Source organism: Leptidea sinapis, chromosome 5, assembly GCF_905404315.1.
Source record: "Leptidea sinapis chromosome 5, ilLepSina1.1, whole genome shotgun sequence".
Lineage (NCBI taxonomy): Eukaryota > Metazoa > Arthropoda > Insecta > Lepidoptera > Pieridae > Leptidea > Leptidea sinapis.
In genome coordinates, this window is record NC_066269.1 from 13,737,880 (window position 1) to 13,758,947 (window position 21,068).

Below are 21,068 nucleotides of genomic sequence, written 5' to 3' on the forward strand. Positions count from 1 at the left end.
TTTTTATTATTATTTTAGCTAACCCGACCTTTCCAGATCTCGTTTTCATGATTCCCTGGTAAAAATGTAACTTAACCAGTGGGAGGCACCTTTGCACAGGATGCCGGCGGTTATGGTTACCACAACGGCGCCTATTTCTGCCGTGAAACAGTAATGTGTAAGCATTACTCTGTTTCGGCCTGAAGGGCGCCGTAGATAGTGAAATTACTGGCAAATGAGACTATTGGGTTTTCAAGAATCCTGAGTGGCACTATATTGTAATGGGCAGGGCGTTTCAATTACCATGAGTTGGACGTCTTGCTCGTCTCGTCCCTTATTGTTATAAAAAATGTGTACTCGCGTTAATCAAAGAAAATAATTTAACTTATAATTAACTTTTCCTCATTTGTTTCAGGTAATATAAACTTTTATTAGAACAACGTTATGGGTAAGAAAAATTATTTATACCTAATACTATTGTGTGTGTGTCATATAATAATACACATGTCTGTTTTGCATTATTACAAACACACGAACAAAGATAATATCAAGGCTTGCTTCTACAGTTTATTCAACCCATGCTTTCATTGTGGTTCGTTAGCGCTACGGTATACGTTTGCATTTCAAAATTTGCCTTTAAAAGTGACAATCCTTATTTTCAATCCTTTTTGAATTAATAATATGTTATGTAAACGAGGTAATTGGACAAGTGAAAAATCCGGGCCGTACTCGTATTGTATCACAAAAACGTTCTAAGCCGTAGCGTACTACGAAGGGGCGAGACGAGCAGGACTTTCAGCTGATGGTAATTGATTCGCCCTGACCTGTGCGTCTCCCCGGGGCATGAAAATATTAGGAAAGTCCGAGGCTCAGGGGTTTCGTAGTTGATTTAGGGCATTTATCTGTTCTTCAACTTCATTGCTCAGAATGGTATGGTATTATGGGCTACAAATGTGCCTTGTTTTGCCACTAATGTGTTTCGGTCTGAAGTACGCTGTAGCTAGTGAAATTACTGGGCAAATGAGACTTATCATCTTATGTCTCAAGGCGACGAGTGCAATTATAATGCCGCTCAAAATTAATGGGTTTTTCAAGAATCCTGAGCGGCACGGCGGCGGGTTATCAATTACCATCAGCTGAACGTCCTTCTCGTCTCGTCCCTTATTGTCATAAAAAACAGAAAACCATAGAGTTTTCTATATAATTCTATATTTTCTATATAATATTTTTTATAAGTTTCGTATTACATCTACAAACGCGATAGAGGTCAAGGCGACGAGTGTTGTGGACTGTGGCTATATTTGGCAATGATTCATGCGCGTATTTTTGCCATTATTTAACACAAGGACGTAAAGTTTCCATGATTTTGAAACTAGAACAGTGTGTTAAGGTTTTGATCGTCTACTGTTTTATTAATAAACGCAACGTAAAGTAATCCCAAATTTAAAACTGTTTGTCTTTATCTTACCTTTGTTCATTATTCATAAGACAATAATAGCTGAATTAATATATAACTATTTCTCAAGGTTGCAATCTCTAGAACTGATAAAATACTTGGCGTATCTAATAAAAGCATTTTTCAAATCAGTTAGTGAAAAAAGAATTTCTTAATAACATACACACTAACTTACAACCACCTCCATTTTTATTTAAAATCAATCGTCCGTTGATTGATAAAAAACATACCGACGAATTGACAACCTCCTCCATTTTTGAAGTCGGTTAAAAATATATAAACCTGAAGCTCGATACATGTGGAGTAGACTAGATAATTAATTAATGATATCGAAAATGGCGGCAAACCACCTATTTACGGGGTGTTAAGAAATATTACTCACTCTCAATTATGAATATTTTATATGCGTTCACAAAAATCGTTACCTTTTTGCTATTAAAAGTGATTTCATTATTATAACACTAGAAACAAGGGATTGCTTGTAACTAATTTTAGTAGGCGTTATAAGATACCTACATAATAGCTTTAAGGGTAAATGTTTTATAATAAAGTCCCAGCCACTGTTCAGGCATTATCTGCCTAAGTGATCTGACAGCCTGGGACTAGATTATGATTATTTTATAGCAATAGCAATGATAGTACAATATTGTATATCTGTAAGAGCGCAAAAAAAATACTGGGAGAGTTTTCTGCGCCGCTTCTTCTGTCAGAGCGCCATTTGTTTCCGAAGCGGTAGTACTATCTAGTATATTAGAAATGACATCAAGAAGAATTCTAAAGGAATCAATTTTGAGAAAATAAACGCCTTTTATTATAATTGCTCCGAAGTTGGTATCGTGTTGTCTAAAAATGTCGGTTCGTTAGACGCGGTGACGTTTGAATTGTCTATGGGCCGGATTTTGTTCCAAACTCGTTAACAACATCCTTTGTACACTGAATATTTAAATAACTTAATTTGATAGTCCTGAATGTTGCTCTGATTCGCGAAATATCGTAGATATTGAAATCATTCTATTTTATGCAATAAAAAACAATTATGTATTCTTATTTATAAAGCTAATTGTATCGCTTACTCGTTCTCGGCTAAAGTTTGCAATCGTTTGTGATATGTTAATGATAAGTTAAGTAAAATTATTAAACAATTCATCCCAACGTTCCGTTAACTGTAAAGGAAGCGAAACGTGGAATACTTCGTTTAATATACGCGAATATATTTTTATGATAGGCTCATTTGCACAGGATACCAGCGATATTAAATCTATTCATGTACAATCATACAATAAATATATTATTATAACGACCATATTTCTCTGTAAATACGATTTATATTAGCTTGGCCTGTATCTATGTAACGAAATCTGTAAGCGTGATTTTCAATCACAGACGTCAGATTTACTTGAAAATTAGCAAACCTTAGTCTTGTATGCTTACTACCAAGGACCACCACTATGAAAAAATAGACCTTGGAGAGTTCGTTCTACAGCAATTTAGAGTCCACTAAACTTTAATAGCTTTAAAAAAACTTTCGTTGAAATTTTAATATCGCTGATGAACGAACTCTCTGTATAAAAAAAGTCTTTTATTAAGCCGTTTTCTTTTAAGACAATTAATTATATAAAAAACTAGTGGACCCAACAGACGTTGTCCTGTACACACGTCTAAAATCGGTCCAGCCGTTAGGAGGAGTTCACTAACATACACATGGGCAGGAGAATATACGGACGGAATTGAGAATCTAAACCATTCTCGAATCCACCTGTAGACACACACCAATCTCAAATTCACTGGAACACACAAAAATATCATCAAAATCGGTCCAGCCGCATAGGAGTTCAGTGACATACACACGCACACAAGAAATATATATATATATAAAGATTAATTTACATGATACAAATGATAAAAAATATGTGCTTCATGAGGAACACAAGTAAATAAATGCCGATAGGATCTCTATAGATTGGATAAATCTACGGGAAAGTATAAAAATAATTTGTATAGATTCAGAGTAGTTCTATACCTATGTATATCTGTGTTCACCGCTGTTGGCTAAAAGCATTGAATTGAACAGACCAAAAGGAACTTCCAGTTTAATTTTGTGAAACTTTTTTGATTGGATAAGTTCAAAGATTTAATTAAAATTATCTTTTTGAATTCAGCCAGGGATTTAAAATCTTTAGGTAGACAGATAATCCCTACTAATACACTGGACAGCAAAAATAACGGGTCATTTAGAAAAACCGCGATATCTCGCAAAGTTATTTACATACATCCCTCGTATAAATAATATGTTATAGGCAGATTTGTGTCGCTTATTATACATATCAAAAGAGGTTGCATTTGAACAATTACAGCTTCAAAAAAAGAAATTCTGATTTTTGAAAAATATCAAAAGTCCAATTTTTGGAACAGAAAACTTTATATTCAACTGAGATATTCAATTAGGCTTAAAATAAGCGCTTTTGAATTGTCAATATAAATATTTCTTTTAAATTACTGAATCTAACATGTGTTTGGATAAAGCAGAGTTCTTGAGAAGAACATACAAGAAATACAACGGCCACTCTTTTCAATCAAATAAATTTCAAAAAATTTCATGTGCCAAAGTTATTGTATTCCCTGATGTTATTGAAATAAATTTTATTTACCTGACAGATTATTTGTCTTGAAATAAGTGCACTCATATTAACCTAAAATCAATTTCAGTTTCGAGAAAAAGAGGAGGAGAGGAAGAGGCTTCGAATTTGAGGCGTGCAATAACAATACAAACTTAAGCGGTCAAATAAGAAATATTCTCTACAAAAACAATTTTTTTCTTAATGTAAGATATAGTAGTAGAATTAGTATAGTAGCGTGTATCTAAATAACTCTACAATAAAAAGCTTTTATTAAAAAAACGTCACTGTTAGGAACATTGAAACATTTTAAAAGTTAGAATTGACGGACGACGGAAATTAATAGGCAATTTTATCGGTAAGGAATTCCAATATGTTTTAAAGGGTAGCCCTACTATGTCCGGGTGTCAAGGGACTTGTACAGTCGTGAACAATTGGTTAGGGTATTGGGTACTGTGCTTGTATGTACATGCATGTTTAAAAACTTTGCTAATAAGGGTCCAAAGTACTTGTAAACATTGAGAACAGGTTCAAAGCGGTTAAATTATTTATGTGTAGGTTTTGTTAGTTCGTTTAGTTAGTAGATGAGAGAAAGCAGTTAGATTTTTTTTACCGTATGAGGTATAAAAATAGTATGGGATCAACCCCGCTTATACTCTCACCAGGGCAATCACAAGAGTGTTGCCAACCTTATAAAGCGTCGGAAAAACGTACATAATATGTATTCGAAAATCGAAACCACATTAGTCACACCACCGTGGTGGACGAGAATCGAACCAGCGCCTACGAAGTGAGAGTCAACTGTTCCGACCATAGATTATACACTATTAAACAAATAAACTAGGTATAAAGTTATACCTGAGAAGAAACTAAGAATATGCAAAATGTTGACTATTTCGCTGATATCACTGTCAATACAATGATAATTGTGAAGTTTTCCTAACGTCAAGCATCCTTGGAAATAAACACCAGAAATACGTCTGAATAAACCAATCATAAGCAAAATGTCTGTTTGTAAAAACATTTTGCATATTCTTGGTTTATTCTTAGATATAACTTTATACCGAGTTTATTTGTAAGGCCGTTAGTTAGGCTTTAATATAATATTAACGAACTGTAAATCATCGTCGAATGATGCTATTTACTGTTTCTGGGTAGAAGATCAAAACTGAGAAGTAGTCCGACAATCTTGACCAGATCGCCGGTCCATCTTGTGGGGGCCTACCAACACTGCGTCTTCCGGTACGTCGTTGCCTTTCGAGGACTTTTCTGCCCCACCGGCCATCTGTCCGTCGAACTATATGCCCTGCCCATTGCCACTTCAGTTTCGCAATCATTTGGGCTATGCCAGTGACTCCGAGCATAGCCCTCTCCATTGCCCTCATCAGGCCCATAGTTAGTGACCACGTCTGCTGATATACAGAATATATATATATCTGGTCGTATATATCTTTATATTTTATTTTCTATTGTCATGGACACGTAATACACAAAATAGGTTAGTAAATATCTATCAAAAGCGAAGAACACATTGTAAAAATATTATTTTAATAATTGTAACAGTGATGTAGTTCTCCCCAATGCCATAATTATGTAAGACATAAACTTATTAAAAATATTATTACTAATAACACATTGAAAAGTATACATCTTAACATTTATAAATCCAGTGTCTTAATGTTTGTTTCCAGTGAACTCCTAAATCCATGAAGTTTCATGGAGTGTTGTTTAGTCCAACATGAGAGATAGGATAGCTTTTATTTCGATTTGGGATTCATAATTATTTTTATTTCCATTATTTGTTTTGTATGGACATATTTTATATGAGAGAATTTATTGACGCACGATTTGACAGTCCCGCAGTAAAATAATTTAATTATAAAACAACAGGGAGCATATTTTACGAAATAATTCTTGATGTTATAAAATACTAGCTGACCCGACAGACCTTGTTCTGTTCATAATAAAAAAAAACTCTTGCGGATCGAATTTTGGAAAATCCGTTCTTAGCTGACCTCTACTCGGTAAAAAGAATATTCCTACCAAATATCAAGTCTTTAGCTCTAGTGGTTCCAGAGATATCGTGATGAGTGGAAATACGTGGAAATCTCTTATATATATTCGAACTTCGGAAATGGATTGTCTTCATTCATACCACAAACTTTCAAGGATTGGCCTTAAGATTTGAATGGTCAGGGCGAATGCGAGACGGATCGGAAATTAAAGATTTGCGGGCTAACTCGTCATGCAAAATGTTCATTAAGTAGTTGCTGCAGATCTGAAGAATTGCTATTATCATTGCTGCATTGATCTGACATCGATCAAGTTATTTGTCCATGTTGCCCATGAAGTATAATTGTAAAAATTTAATCTGTGCATCTTCGAGAGGTTGCAGTGATCCAATACGATGGTGAATCTGTCCTTATATCTACAATATCAAAAGCAAAACCCGTTTTACTGATTTATAAACACTTTTTTTAAAATTAGCATACACAATACATAGTAATAAGTATAGTACGTATGTTATTATTTTACTGTATTGTGTGTAAGTATGTAAATAAATAAATACCTTGAATGTCGGATTAAATCCTCGATCTTAGATGTCTGCCCCAAATGAGGTCATTTGGAAACAAACATTGTATTTTTGAGTGTTTTCTAGAACATGGCAGCACAATTCTTGCGTTTCTCCGCAGAATACTCGCAAACAACGTCCATCGGCCCAATACGAAAGCTAGTATGCAAGCAGTACTACAGTACAGTATAAGTACTGGAATCGTATCGAAACGGTGCTTGATTCAAATCAGTACTTCATAAACTTCTTGTGCGTCGAAAATTATCTATAAGTTGTTGATCTCTGAGGTTTTACTGGACGATTTCGTATTGCCAGCCGATCCGTTTTACGGGCTGCTACGCTTTGCTCTTGTGATTCATAGCACGAAGACGATCCATACTAACGCGGTTCTTTTCACCTGCAATTTCTTGTTCTTCTTCAGTCCTTTAATTCGCAATATTTCGAATCCTAGTTGCATTACGTCTTTGTCGGGAATAATTTGATCGTCTTGGTCGTGACTTTGTTAATGATAATATCGGCACAATAAGCTAATAGAAACTCGAAACAAACACACCAACCGGTCAACTTGAATAACATGACGTGCACTGTCAGTTGTATTTTATAACTCATGTAGCGTGAAACTAACAAAAAACTTTATTGAATTCTTTCTATTCTCGAGGTCATCAAAATGTCTATCCATACAAAATGTATCAGAAAATATTTTTTTTTATAATATTATTTTTTTGATTTTTTTTGATATTTTATGACTTATTATATCCTATGTCCGTCTCCTGGCTCTAAGCTACCTCCTCACCAATATTCAGCCATATCGGTAAAGCCGTTCTTGAGGTATAAATAGTGTAACTAACACGACTTTCTTTTATATATATAGATTATTGACGAATTTATAAAAAAACAGTATTTTATTTATTATGTACTGAGCAACGTCTGTCAGGTCAACTAGTACAGATATATACAAAGTAAAATTAGTATTCGTATCGTCGGCACAGCGATGAGCAGCAAAAAATGTGATTAAATCAAGCAAGAGTCATTCGGGGCAAGGAATCCGCCCCACTGATCGAAACTTTGTGACGAGATCAGAATTTCAATAAAGACGAAAGAAATATCTTCAGTGTGACCAATATAATATAATATAAGTTGTGACTTCAACAGTCGAGAGAAGTTTTTGTGTTTTTATTTAATGTTATACATTTAATACTATTAAAGAAACTATAATTATAAGATATTATTTTACGATACACATTATTATATTATGGAAATTTATTTCTATTGCCGAATTTGCTTAGTGAAGGTTTTGGTGATTCTGTCTGGATTGATTATACTTTAAATACCTACCTGGGTTGTTAAGTTTTTATGTATACATACATCAAGCAAAACTCTTTAGAGTTAAGTAATGGGTTAGCTGATGTACAAAAAATGAGGAATGAGCTCCACGCGAAGAAAGAGATATATCTTATATCTTTAAACGAGCAATTCTCGTATGTATAATCTTAAGAAACGGCTACAACGATTTTCATAAATTTTAGAATATAGGGGATTTCGGGGGCGATAAATCGATCTAGCGTTCAAGGATCTAGGATTTTATCCGTGTTTTAATGAGAAACAGCTACAATAAAATGAGAATACAAAGGTAATTTTCGCCACTATATACAAGATAGTATTTCAGATACGTTAGGTGATCCGGAAAGCAAAAGACCCTGGTTCGAATCCAGATGTCCTATTAGTTTTTTTTGTTCAAGTTTTGTACATTATTTAAAATCTGAGCAAGGCTTGGTCGTCCGGATATTATTATTTTAAAAGAGTTATAATATTTAAGCCTTAGCATCGCATTTAATCTTTTTTATTTATGCGCTACGAGCGAGGGCGCTATCAAATATGACGTCACTTCTCTACATTCACTCATAGCGAAACGCGATGCTATGACGTCATTAGGCCATTTCACGGCATATGAAATATTTACCACGGGAACGAAAAATATCGTAACTTCAAAACTACTCGCTTGATTGTACTGGAGACCTCCAGTACAATACTCTAATTCAACGAAAAAGGAAGTTTCGATTGAAGTTTCGGATGTTTTCTACTACGGTTACATTCGTTTCGAAGTTTCGTCCCGAAAGTCATTGCTTGACATTTCGAATTTATAAACCTACTCTAATTCATTTACATTCCAAACGAATATGAAGATGACAGCTGTTTTTTCGGAATTTTAACGTCAATTTGACGAAACCAAAGTTTTTTTTTCAAGAATGATTTTCGTTTGTGTGTATTTGCTTGCAAATTGGCTTGAAATGGTTTCAAGAATGCTATTAATCGAGGCTGCTCTACGTGAAGAACATCAAGAAGCAATCAATTTAATATTAGTGAAATTCCCTACTTAAGAGTTTGTAGGAAATTACAGAATATAAGTGGAAGTGATACTTACAGAAATTTTAAACAAAAAAAACAACCGACTTCAAAATAATATTTATAATATGCACTAAAAAAAGTATAAAATAATTGCGTATTTTATTACAATCTAATTAATTAATTTAATTCTAGTTACGATTATTGTCATTTTTGGAGTCCGTGTCATTTTTTTATTTTATGATTTTTAGTGAATTTAAAGTACACTAACTAACAATTTGGCTAAATATGTGTAGATATACAAAATTTTTCAATGCAGCAATGAACGTAAGCGCTTCGTTATTTGATTACAGACAGTAAAAAATTCTGCCACTGATCGCACTCTTACTGTAAGTCGTTAAGGAATCCCATTGATCATCATATTTCACTATGACAATTACTTGGCCATAACTATGTTATGGTACTTAAATAACCGGATACCATAAAAAAGATTCGGCCGAGTATCGTTAATGAGCTCCTAAGAATTGAAGAGTTCCGTTACTTTGTCATGGATTCCGTAATCAGAACCTAACCTAACTCTCACCAGTTTGAAGTATATCCTTTACAATAAAAAAAGAATCATCGAAATCGGTTGGCACGATATTGAGTTATTCGTTAATTTATCATCCACTTTGCTATACGTATGTATACCAAGTTTAAGACTTTTATGGCTTTCTCATGGATGCCATTGTCAGATCTGGACCAAATTACAAAGGGACCACATGGGAAGCACCAGCTTTCAAATAAAAAAAGATATATCAAATTCGGTTCACCCAGTCGAAAGTTTGGAGGTATCAAACAATAAAAAAACATACCGACAAATTGAGAACCTCCTCCTTTTTTGAAGTCAGTTAAAAATTAATGTTACATAAGTTATGTATCAGGGGTGGTATTAATATTCCCGAGTTCACAGAGGATGAACTCCTATGTGAAAGAAGCAGGCAGGTTCCCTTTTAATCAGCTCCATCTTCACGTCAAGCTCTACAGGCAGGTCGAAGGCCATGAACTGCATCTTACTTATTCCTTTCCTTATTTCTTTTCCTTATTTTTTTTGAAAAAAATAAGCATATAACTGATATTTACTTGAAACTTTCTTATATAATGTAGGTAACGCGTCTGCAAGGTTTGTTAAAAAGCACTTTAAAATATCATTTATTAGCACCATAATTAAAAACTCTTTTTAAAATTCCAACGTTGGGTGGTAACTTATGACAACCAAAAATGTCTGTATTACAGACGCAATGTGAACATGTCAAATTAGTACTTAAGGTTTTTTATTAGAATTCATAAAAAGTTTTCTAAAAAGAGTTCTGAATTATGGTGCTAATAAATGATCTTTTATAGTACTTTGATTAGTAGTAGGTATCGCCATTGCGAGGTAACACACCTCGCAATCGCTATACCTACTCATTCTATCAAGTACATATCAGTTTATTTGCTTTTTTTGAATAAAAAGCCTTCCCTCTACATATTACCATCCATTTATAGGTACTTTTTTTGCTGCTGCACATATGATGATGAAGCTATACTTTTTATTTTATATGTCTGAGTAGGTACTCTTTGTTAGCTGTAAGTAAGTTTTCCTGTTATAATAAAATAAAATAAAAAATAAATTTTGTTCTTTCATTAATAACAAAAATGAAATTTATTTGAAAGATAGGAATACCACTACCTACTGTTAGGAAGGAATAAATAAGATAAAGTTCTATCTTTATCCTTTCTAACAGTTTTACCAATGCAGTTCATGCCCTTCGACCTGTAGAGATTGAGGTGAAGACGCAGCTGATTAAGAGGGAACCCGCCTGCTTCACTCACATTGGAATTCATCCTCGGTGAACTCGGGAATATTAATACCACCCTTGATACATAAGTTATGTAAAACATAGCATGTTATAATTTATTTTATTCTGTAATTTCCTACAAACTCTTAAGTCAGGAATTTCAATAATATTAAATTGATTGCATAAGCGGCGTTGGTTTCTTCAATGTTCTTAATGTTTTTCACGTAGAGCAAGCCAATTTTCAACAAAATACACACAAACAAATCTTTGGTTTAGTACAATTGACTCTGTTCATTTCAATCGTTCACCATTCGTTCACGAATATTGTCTATTGTCCCGAACTTTGTCGATGTTTCCGAAAGCAAAATAGAGTAGGGTCACTCCCGAAGCTTCGTTTAAATTTCGTTCGCTTACAAAGTTTCGTTTCGGAGAAAGAGAGTAGACCCCCTGGAACTAAATCGAGTATAATTTAAGTGATTTGACTTAATTATTCTTTAACTTGCAACGTTGAAGTCAGTTTGGGCTTAAGGCTAAATTAGTTTTATGTCTTGACACGCGATAGTGAAACCGGCTTAGACGAAAACAAAAAAGTTTGTTAAGGAGTAAGTTCAAAAAGGAGGAGGTTCTCAATTCGTATTTTTCTTGGTACCGACTTGAACCCTATCAATAGATAGCACATACAAATAATAATAGGCATTTTATTAATATTTAAACATAGTAGGTTTGCATAGAAGGTGTATTAAATTAAAACTTTATTAAGTCATTTTATACTTTTTAGTTTGAAGTCGATTTTTTAACGTAGTTTTTTTAATTTAAAATACTCTAAATAATTATAATAAAAATTAAATTAAATTTCGTATTTATTCCGCTAAGCTTAACAAAATCACTTGTTTCGCCTCTATAAGAGACAAAATTAAACGAAATTTCGTATTTATTCCGCTAAGCCTAACAAAATCACTTTGAAACGTGTTTCGTCTCTTTAAGAGACATCTTCTGGAGCTGTTGACGCGCCAAACGCTGGAACAAGAGTGAAGTGTGAAAAAACGCCTACAAATTTTGTCTGAAATCGAGTTTTTGGCCGTGAAAATATACCATGACAAAATTTCTGCATATTATTTTATGTTAATTTGTTTCATAACATTTGATACCTAGGACTATCTAAGCGAAAATAAAAATCACTTTCGCAAGTAAATCGCATCCTTAATTAGGAGGGGCAGGGAGAGAGATACACCCCCCTTCAAACCCCAAAGCGCGAAAAGGAGCGTTGCCGGCCTTTAAGGAAGGTGTAAGCGCTTTTTTTGATGTCGTATCGTCCCGGAAACACCGCACAAGGAAGCTCAATCCACAGCTTTGTAGTACGAGGAAGAAAGCTCCTTGAAAACCGCACTGTGGAAGACCGCCACACATCCAGGGGATGATATCCTAACTTGTGGCAATTACAATTGTTATGTTAGGTTACTTTTGGTGTGCAAGGTATCACACAAAATATATACTAAACTTTAAATATCTGCACAGTTTTCGCTCCCTAAATGTTAACAGCACGTCTTGTAGATTTTTAGGGTATCGTAACAAGAGGGGTCACAGAACCCTATTATTAAGCCAACAACGATGTGGACCACCTGTTCTGTTTTGAAGTTGAAAATAATTTCTTCTATGTCGTTTCTTAGCTAAATTTCTGTACAACTCTTAAACTTATGTCTGATATTTGAAATATTTTATTTCAAACAAATAATTAAAGTTATATACGTGGGTGACACTGAAAGTTTTTAGAACAGGCCAGTTAGAAAAATTGCTATTGAAAACTTATTTTGAATTTCAATTTTAGAGCTCTTTGGTAACCTAATGTAGTATATTGCATTCATTTGCCATTTGTTTTTGTGAATTGGCGGCAAATCTAAAAATTACAAATAATTTAATTTGTTATACGTGAAAATAAACCTAACGCGAGAAAATTTTCGGTCAATGACTTATTATGACTTTCGTTGTGGGCTTACTCAACAACAAAGCTATGATAGGCTGCGATAGCATATTTTCTTAAGGAAGCCCCATCTCGTGCGTCTATTTACAATTGCATTAAGTAGTTTTTCATTTTCTAAACACTTTCAGTGTTACCTAGTTACTCAGGGTATATATTATGGGAATATATTTGTAATTGAACGCCCTTTGTGTATTTTGCTTTTTATACACTATTTGTCATTTATTACTTATTGCTTATTGTGTCTAATTTGCATATTTCTTTAACCACATGAAATAGTCATGGAACTGAAAAATATTCTTAAAATGTAATATACAGTAAGTAAATAACACATTTTGAACAGGGTTTCGTACTTAATGACTTACTCCAATATTATCCGCTCATAAAAATGTAATTATCCTAAAAACCAAAAATGTATAGGTACTTATTAACTTCTTCTTATTATTAATAACATATTTTTCGCATTTTTTTTATGACAATAAGAGACAAGACGAGCAGGACGTTCAGCTGATAGTATTTGATACGCACTGCCCATTACAATGCAGTGCCGCTCAGAATTCTCAAAAAATCCAAATATTAGCAATTTTGAAGTCGCACTACAATTGTCGCTCGTCTCCTTGAGACATAAGATGTTAAATCTCATTTGCCCAGTTATTTTACTAGCTACGGCGCCCTTCAGACCGAAACACAATATTCAAATTCAATTCAATAATGCTTACACGTTACTGCGTCACGGCAGAAAAAGGCGCCGTTGTGCTACCCATAATATAGCCGGCATCCTGTGCAAGGGAGCCATATATTATTATCCGCTTTTAAAATTGTAATCATCCAGAAAACTTGAAATGTATATTAATTTACTTATTCTTATTATTGATAACAATTTTTTTCGTTCTTCGCACCACATCAAACAAAACTTTAAAAATTTCCAAAAACCCACATTCAGCAGTTGCTTACATTGCAAATTACAGCTTGGCTTCAAATAGCAGTCCCCTTTTGTATGGAACAGAAGGACAAACGAGCGTACGGGTCACCTGGTGTTAAGTGATCACCGCCGCCCACATTCTCTTGCAACACCAGAGGAATCACAGGAGCGTTGCCGTCTCCACAGTAGTTTTATAACTAAAAAGTCTATCTATACATTAAACGCATGGTACGTGATATAAGCTCCTACGCTATATGCTATACACATAATTTTTTTCCACGCCATGTAAGGCGAAATATAACTGCATGCATAAAATTCAAAGTAAATTAGTTTTAAAGAACTTAGTTACTTGAACAAGACGTTCGAGATTTATGAACTTTACGTCACTCGAACGGATGGCACAGATGGAAGAGCGCTCGCACGAAACGAGGTCGCGGGTTCGAGTCCCACATCGTTCATAAATTTTGTTTTGAAATTTTATTCGTGTGTAAATCTTATCTTACCAGTGCGAATACAGAATAGAAAGTTTCCTTTATGAAAGGTTCAGCCAATCTCGTATCGCATGCGATCCCCAAAGTTCTAAAGAAATATCGCAGCCATTACACGGCTGTAGTAACAGTAATATGAAGCCAATATGTTGGTTTTATGAGATGTTTTCGATAGTAATATGTTTATTTAATGGCCTAATAATTTTCGTGTATCTGAGATTACCTGCCGATTGATATTGTTAGCTGCAGAACCTGCTTATATTTGATTTATTTACCATTATAAAAATACGTTCACTTAATGTGATAAGTTTTGATGAAAATTAGTAACTTGTATTAGTAATGGTTGTTTACTAGTTGTTATGGTTAAACTATATCATATTCTATTGTATTTTGAATACTTAGAATTATAAGAAAAATTGTGTTGGTAATAACAATTATTAATTTTTTAGTTAAGCTTTTTCTTACGAAGCATCCTTACACAAACAATGAGTTCAAGCTCTAAAGGTTGATGCATCCAATACACGATAATTTATATTTATAAAGTTAATTCTTATTACTTTTTATGAAATTATTTAAACACGATTCATAATATACTGAATACAGGACAAACTAATTTTTTATGTATATTACAGACATTGTAAAATACTGTAATTGAAAAGAGAGGCCGTTGAGTTTCTTGTAGGTTCAGGTAGGTTTAAACCTAATTGGATAAAGTTTGTTTAAAATTGAATTTTACTTATGATAATGACGCTTAAAAATACGTGAAAACATTGAAAAGGATAAAACTTTTCGAAATACGTTAAATATTCTGTTAACAGTATTTAAACGATGGTAAAAATTGATAAAATTACTTTAATAATGTCTCACATAAATCATGGGATACATTTACATTTTCAAGCGATCCTCAATATTCCCCAGGATCACACGTACCCTAAGATAATAAATCGCCAGTTAACTCTCGGTACAGCTCTAATACGAGGACAACGGAATTTCGATAATGCTCCTGTTATCTCCTACATCTCCCCTCTGGAGAATTTATCAAGGGCGGGCATAAAAATACTTCTGTAATGAGTGGGGTAGATTTCTGGTGCAGTATTTAGGATATCTTTCCAATGCACTCGATGTTCAATAGAATTGGTCTCAACTTAATCCTTTCTTTTAAGTTATATCTCGACCTGTATAGCCGAGTGGTTAGCGATCCTACCTAGCTCTAGCTAGGTAGGATCGCTAACCACTCGGCTACCCGGGACCTCTAGGTCCCGGGTTCGAATCCCGGTAGGTGCAAGCATTTATATGATGAATATGGATGTTTGTTTGTATTTGTGTATATTTATATGTATTTATTTTGGTTTAAGTATATATATTGTATTAAATATATCGTTGGCTTGCAACCCATAACACAGGCTATATATGCCTAATTTGGGGCAAGATAATTTGTGTAAAAAGTGTGGCAATAGTATTATTTTTACTATCTCAGTCACAATTGATAGTCATGGATGATACATATAGATCATGTCGAACATTGCAGAATACAGGATGTGTGGCGTTCCTCTATAGTGCGGCTTTCACGGAACTTTCTTCCACGAACAACCAAGCTGTGGAATGAGCTGGTAAGCAAGCAGTATCGAGGACGCAACGGATTAACTTGGTTCAATATAAAAAGGCACGCACACCTTTCTAAAAGGCCATCAAAGCTCCTGTGATTCTGCCCACATTTTCTTGTGCTCCAAGAAAATGTGGGCAGCGGTGATCACTTCACAAAGTGACATATAAAAGACGTAGCTTGTCACGCACACTAAAGTAATAAACCTGGCCTGTGTTAACCCGACTTCGAAAAGGAGGAGGTCCTCAATTAGTATGGTATTTTTTTGTGTATGTACATCGATTACGCTGAGATTTATGATCCGTTTTTCGTGATTCGTCTTTAGTTTGATGCAATGTTTGCCATTTGGTCCCATAAAAAATTGACATACTTTGGCCCATTACTTTTCAATTTATGAATATTTTTGTTTACGTGGATGATGTTATTATAGTTTGTGTACTGGTTTTTTAGGAGTTTTCATTTAATTTGTTTATATATTATTATTATTAACCTGTTTGCCGATAAGTGGGACTTAGGCTACCTGTCATTCATAGCTAACAAACGTTCTTCACGATATTTCTTATGCCTACACATAGCTGCTTAAGAAAATTACTATTTTATAGATAACAATAAAAAGCAACAATACCTTATAGTTTACCTGATTAATGACACTAAAATAAAAAAGACTACATTTAAAAAAACCGACTTCGAAATCTGTAAAGTATAAAATAACTTTATAAAGATTTAAATTAATACACCTCTAATACAAATCTTATTCCTTTAATATTAATAAAATACGTTGTATGTGCTGCCTATGGATAGGTTTGAAGTCGGTGCCTAGCTAAATGTAATGGCAGGTACTCTCGCCCAAGCGGGCAGGCACCGACTTAAGCCCTATCAATAGATAGCATGTACAATTAATAGTATTTTATTAATATTTAAGGTATAAGATTTGCATTAAAGGTGTATTAAATTAAATCTCTATTAAGTTATTTTAGACTTCTATCTATCTAACTATCAGCAAGACGCTCTATCTGGGACGTATAAATTATCTAAGCCTAATAATACCTATAAATAAAATTAACTAAATAATACCTGTACTATCGAAGTAGAAATATTCTCCAACGCGGCCATTGCTACGAAGCCTTTATGCTCGCCAAAGCGTGATTGTATAACGAGTGTGTCATCTTCTATTGTCTGTGGTGAGTGGTTGTTACTGCAGGCAGAATGAAAATAGACCGAGTTTTGTACTCTGTGACGACACTTCTTTTGATTAGACCCGTTAGCCTTGATTACGTTTTAAATTGCTCACAGAGAACCTAGATAGATTCTGCCTTGCGATTACTTATTCACTGCCTTGTGGTTTAAATATTAAATTTAACAGAGTACTGTATCTTTATTTAGATTAGAAAAATTAAAGGTTAAGTTTTAGTTTTATGGAATAGTGGAAAAATATAAAATGTAAGGTTAGTTTTATTATTAGGAACATTGCTAAAATATTTCCGCAGGCGTTATATTAAATAATATCTTCATAATGAAAGAATTTAAATTCTGGGCATATACAAGGGCTGTAATACTTTTTTCATTTATTGTTCTAAACAAAAACAAACAAATAATGTTCTACGTCTAATACCATAAAAACCTTTGAAGATCTGGGTAAGTTAAGCGAATAACACTTAATATCACTAGATTTTAATTTGTTGAATAGAAGTCGTGTTAAAATTTATTTAAATAAATAAGTAACATTAAATAATTCAAAAATAATATTATCCTAATTATGAACAACTTGTCCAAATATAAATTGGTGGTTTACATAAAACACTTTTAAAGGATTAAAACGCGTGTAATTGTAACTGTTTTTACATTTGATTTTTGCGTAAAAGTTACATTTTTATTTTAGATAACTCGACGTTTCAAGACCTTTCCAGATCTCGTTTTCAGGGGGACTGCAGATGAAATGAGTCAAAGATAGTATTTGTCATAGTTGTCATTATGAAGTTTAGCGCCATTTATTGCCTCTGAGGTGGTGTTTCCTGTAGACAGATGGTTTTTGGCAAAACTGACAGTGTCCTCTTCTTTTTTGATATGTTTTTGATATGTTTTGTATCGTTATGGGTTTTAATTTAAAGATTAATGGATCCCAGGTGTTAGATAATTTTAGACCATCTTTTCTATTGAAATTTGGGTTTTTTTTAACTTCAATGGCTTCACGTACTTGTTTTGGGAGAAATCTATTCTCTTTTACCAAAACTTTTGGTTGGTCGAACCCGATGTACATGTAAAAATACTATAAATTGGTGAGTTGTGACGACGAACTCAGCGATATATTATTATGTATCGTCAGTTAAAGAAACGAACCATCAGCAGAAATGATAAAACGAATCGATATCACAAATTTAACCCTCCGTTAGAGACCCTCACATTTCACGCGTTTTGATTTCCATTGATTGAGTTTAAAATGCCCTCTCGCTATTTTGATAAAGCCTCCAACAGTTCAAGGACCATTCCACGGATCTTTGAATATATTTCATTCAATTAATTGCCATCAAATAAAGTTAGAAAAAACACTCTAAGTTTGAGGGCCTAAGCTAAAACGGGAAACGATTGTATGAAAATTTCAGTCTGGTTTGAGATTGTATATGTTTTTATTATTACTAATCATTTAGGTAGATTTGCACAGTATTTGTAGATTTCACAACTGCGGTCGTCACCTTGAGACTTAAGATGCTAAGTCTCATTTACCCTGCCTCACGGCAGAAATAGGCACCGTTGTGGTACCCATTATCTAGCTGGCATCCTGTGCAAAGGAGCCTTCCACTGGTAAAGTTTGAGTTTTATCACACTAAGTTAAGTTTGATGTAAGTCAAGTCTGAGCAAAGTTTAAGTACGCCCTATAGATCACAGCACAGTCTAATGCCTCCGTAACTATTGACTGTAATTAAATTCAATTTCAAATTCATTATTCAAAATTATTAAATTACAAAATTAAATAATATTACAAAAATCTTGCTTAAAAGCTATTTAACACTGTGCCTGAAGGTGGGTAGGATACTGTGACTTGGTAATCCTGTATTTCAGGCGTAAAGAGCTGATATTGAAACTAAGTAATCAAAAAAAATAAAAACTTAATAAAGTAGAAAGGTATAAATTAATCTACAGTTTAAGTACACCAGTAAATAATTTCTTCCATGTAATGAATATTAATTATTACAAATATATTAAAGATAATGTTAATTTGAAGAGTATTAGTAATTTTTCAGCATCGTCATAGGACATTATTTCGAATTGAATTATGATAGATAGCGCCTTGCGTCTCCCGATGGCATGGTGGGATTTCAGATTTGCCATCTTCAGATGTAAATAAATTTCATCTTAAAATAATCTTTTCCATCATCACACAATTCTACACCGCAACACACATCATGAAAATTAAGCATCTATTGGTCTTCGCTCCCTTGTACAATCGCTACGCTGAATAAAATATGATTTTGTTCAGAATTAAATTCGACAAGAACAGATGATACGTCCATTTGTATTGGGGTGAATTCATTGACGTCATTCTGACTCAGTACCTTGTTATGTTGAGTCAGCGCTGTCGAGGAACACGTGGATTTTTGATTGGGGCGAATATAGAAACACACTAACACAACACAATATTGTGTAATAAAAATAGATTTTATATTAAGAATTTAATACACTTCTCTACGTTTGTAAAATTGAGTCTAAAATTTAATTTGCATTTTTTAAAATGCTATATTTTGGCAAGAGAGTAAGGAATAAATTCACATAAAAATAAGAAATTTTAGTTGAAATTTAACTTAGAAGTAACATATTTGACTATATTACTTATACCACTACAGTACTTTTTTCTTACAAATAGGATTTTTTTTTAAATATGTGTTAATCAACGTTCTTTATTAATGTACAGATACAATGGTAGGGTAAGATAATCTCTATAACTTTGATTGTGATACACAGGTATCATCGCGGAACTTATTTAGTTGTGATTGTGATAATATTAAAGTATAAAGTATGACTGTTGAGACACTATCGATATTTAAGGATAGTACTCGGTACTTGGTTATACGTATATGGTATGTACTAATTATGTTATAAAATTAGGTACTTAATTTTCAAACAAATTTCCTTATCAATAAACGAAGTGTAGATCCATCACCGCACCGCGTTAGTTAATATTAATACCAGTGGGAGGCTCCTTTGCACAGGATGCCTGCTAGATTATGGGTACCACAACGGCGCCTATTTCTGTCGTAAAGCAGTAATGTGTAAGCATTACTGTGTTTCGGCGTGAAGGGCGCCGTAGCTAGTGAAATTACTGGGCAAATGAGACTTAACATCTTATGTCTCAAGATGATGAGCACAGTTGAAATGCTGCTCAGAATTTTTGGGTATTTCAAGAATCCTGAGCGGCACTGAATTGTAATGGACAGGGCGTATCAATTACCATCAGCTTAACGTCCTGCTCGTCTCGTCCCTTATTGTCATAAAAAAAAGTTAAGCGCAAGCAGCGACAGGTTCGTGTGTCCACCCCCTGTTTCCTATTTATGTGCCCCACGATTAGCGTGAATTCCAGACGTCCAAGCGGTGTTCATGCGTTGCGTAATTAATAACTGGACTTTCAGTTAAGTTTACTGATATTTCTTTTTAATGATATTATTTTTCATTATTGTTTCTTAGTTGTTAATTTCAGTATATATAATTTCGTTAGTTTCTCACCACTAAGTATATTATAATTAGAAATGCATCATTGGTCTTTGAAATATTGGTTTTGTTTTAAATCAATTACAACAACATTATACCGGAAACATAGATCATACCTAAAATTATCATCAGCCAGCTTCAAGCTGTAGAAAAATATCTTAAAACTTCATTACCCCTGTAATTGTAATAAAACAAATTCCATTACCGAAGAATTTTGAAAGATATTTGACATTCTTTAGCTCCAATTTCAAATGTAAACATTAAGAAAACTTTCAACTTTTAGTGCAAGTCATAAGGTCTAATTTTGTTCGTTTGGAATGTTAGAGTTTTTCGTTTTCGTATGACAGGAAGGGAACGTATGACGGTCGCCCGCCTACAAAATCCAATATGACAAATTTGATGTTGCGTGCTCAGAATGATTGTGGGCGCGAATTTATTTTTGCCGTGGCTTGTCTGTATTGCTAGGGGTGGGAAAGATCAAGAAGCCCATGTCTGTAAACTTATTATAACTTATTAATATCAATAAAGTTAGAAGAGAGTTTTTCTTCTTATAGAAAATGATATTGGTAAATATTTTTATTGTAAGATCTATCG

General features: G+C 33.7%; 1 protein-coding gene across 1 annotated transcript in view; it reads left to right on the plus strand.

The window, feature by feature from the left end:
- Positions 1–409: 409 nt before the first annotated feature.
- The window catches only part of LOC126964733 (serine/arginine repetitive matrix protein 1), a gene marked incomplete at its 5' end in the record, with an annotated part of 154,333 nt that continues 133,674 nt past the window's right edge, over positions 410–21,068 (plus strand). The window contains one exon of the mRNA XM_050808008.1: positions 410–427. Within this exon, the coding sequence (XP_050663965.1) occupies positions 410–427 (18 nt within the window). The remainder of the gene's footprint in view (positions 428–21,068) is intronic.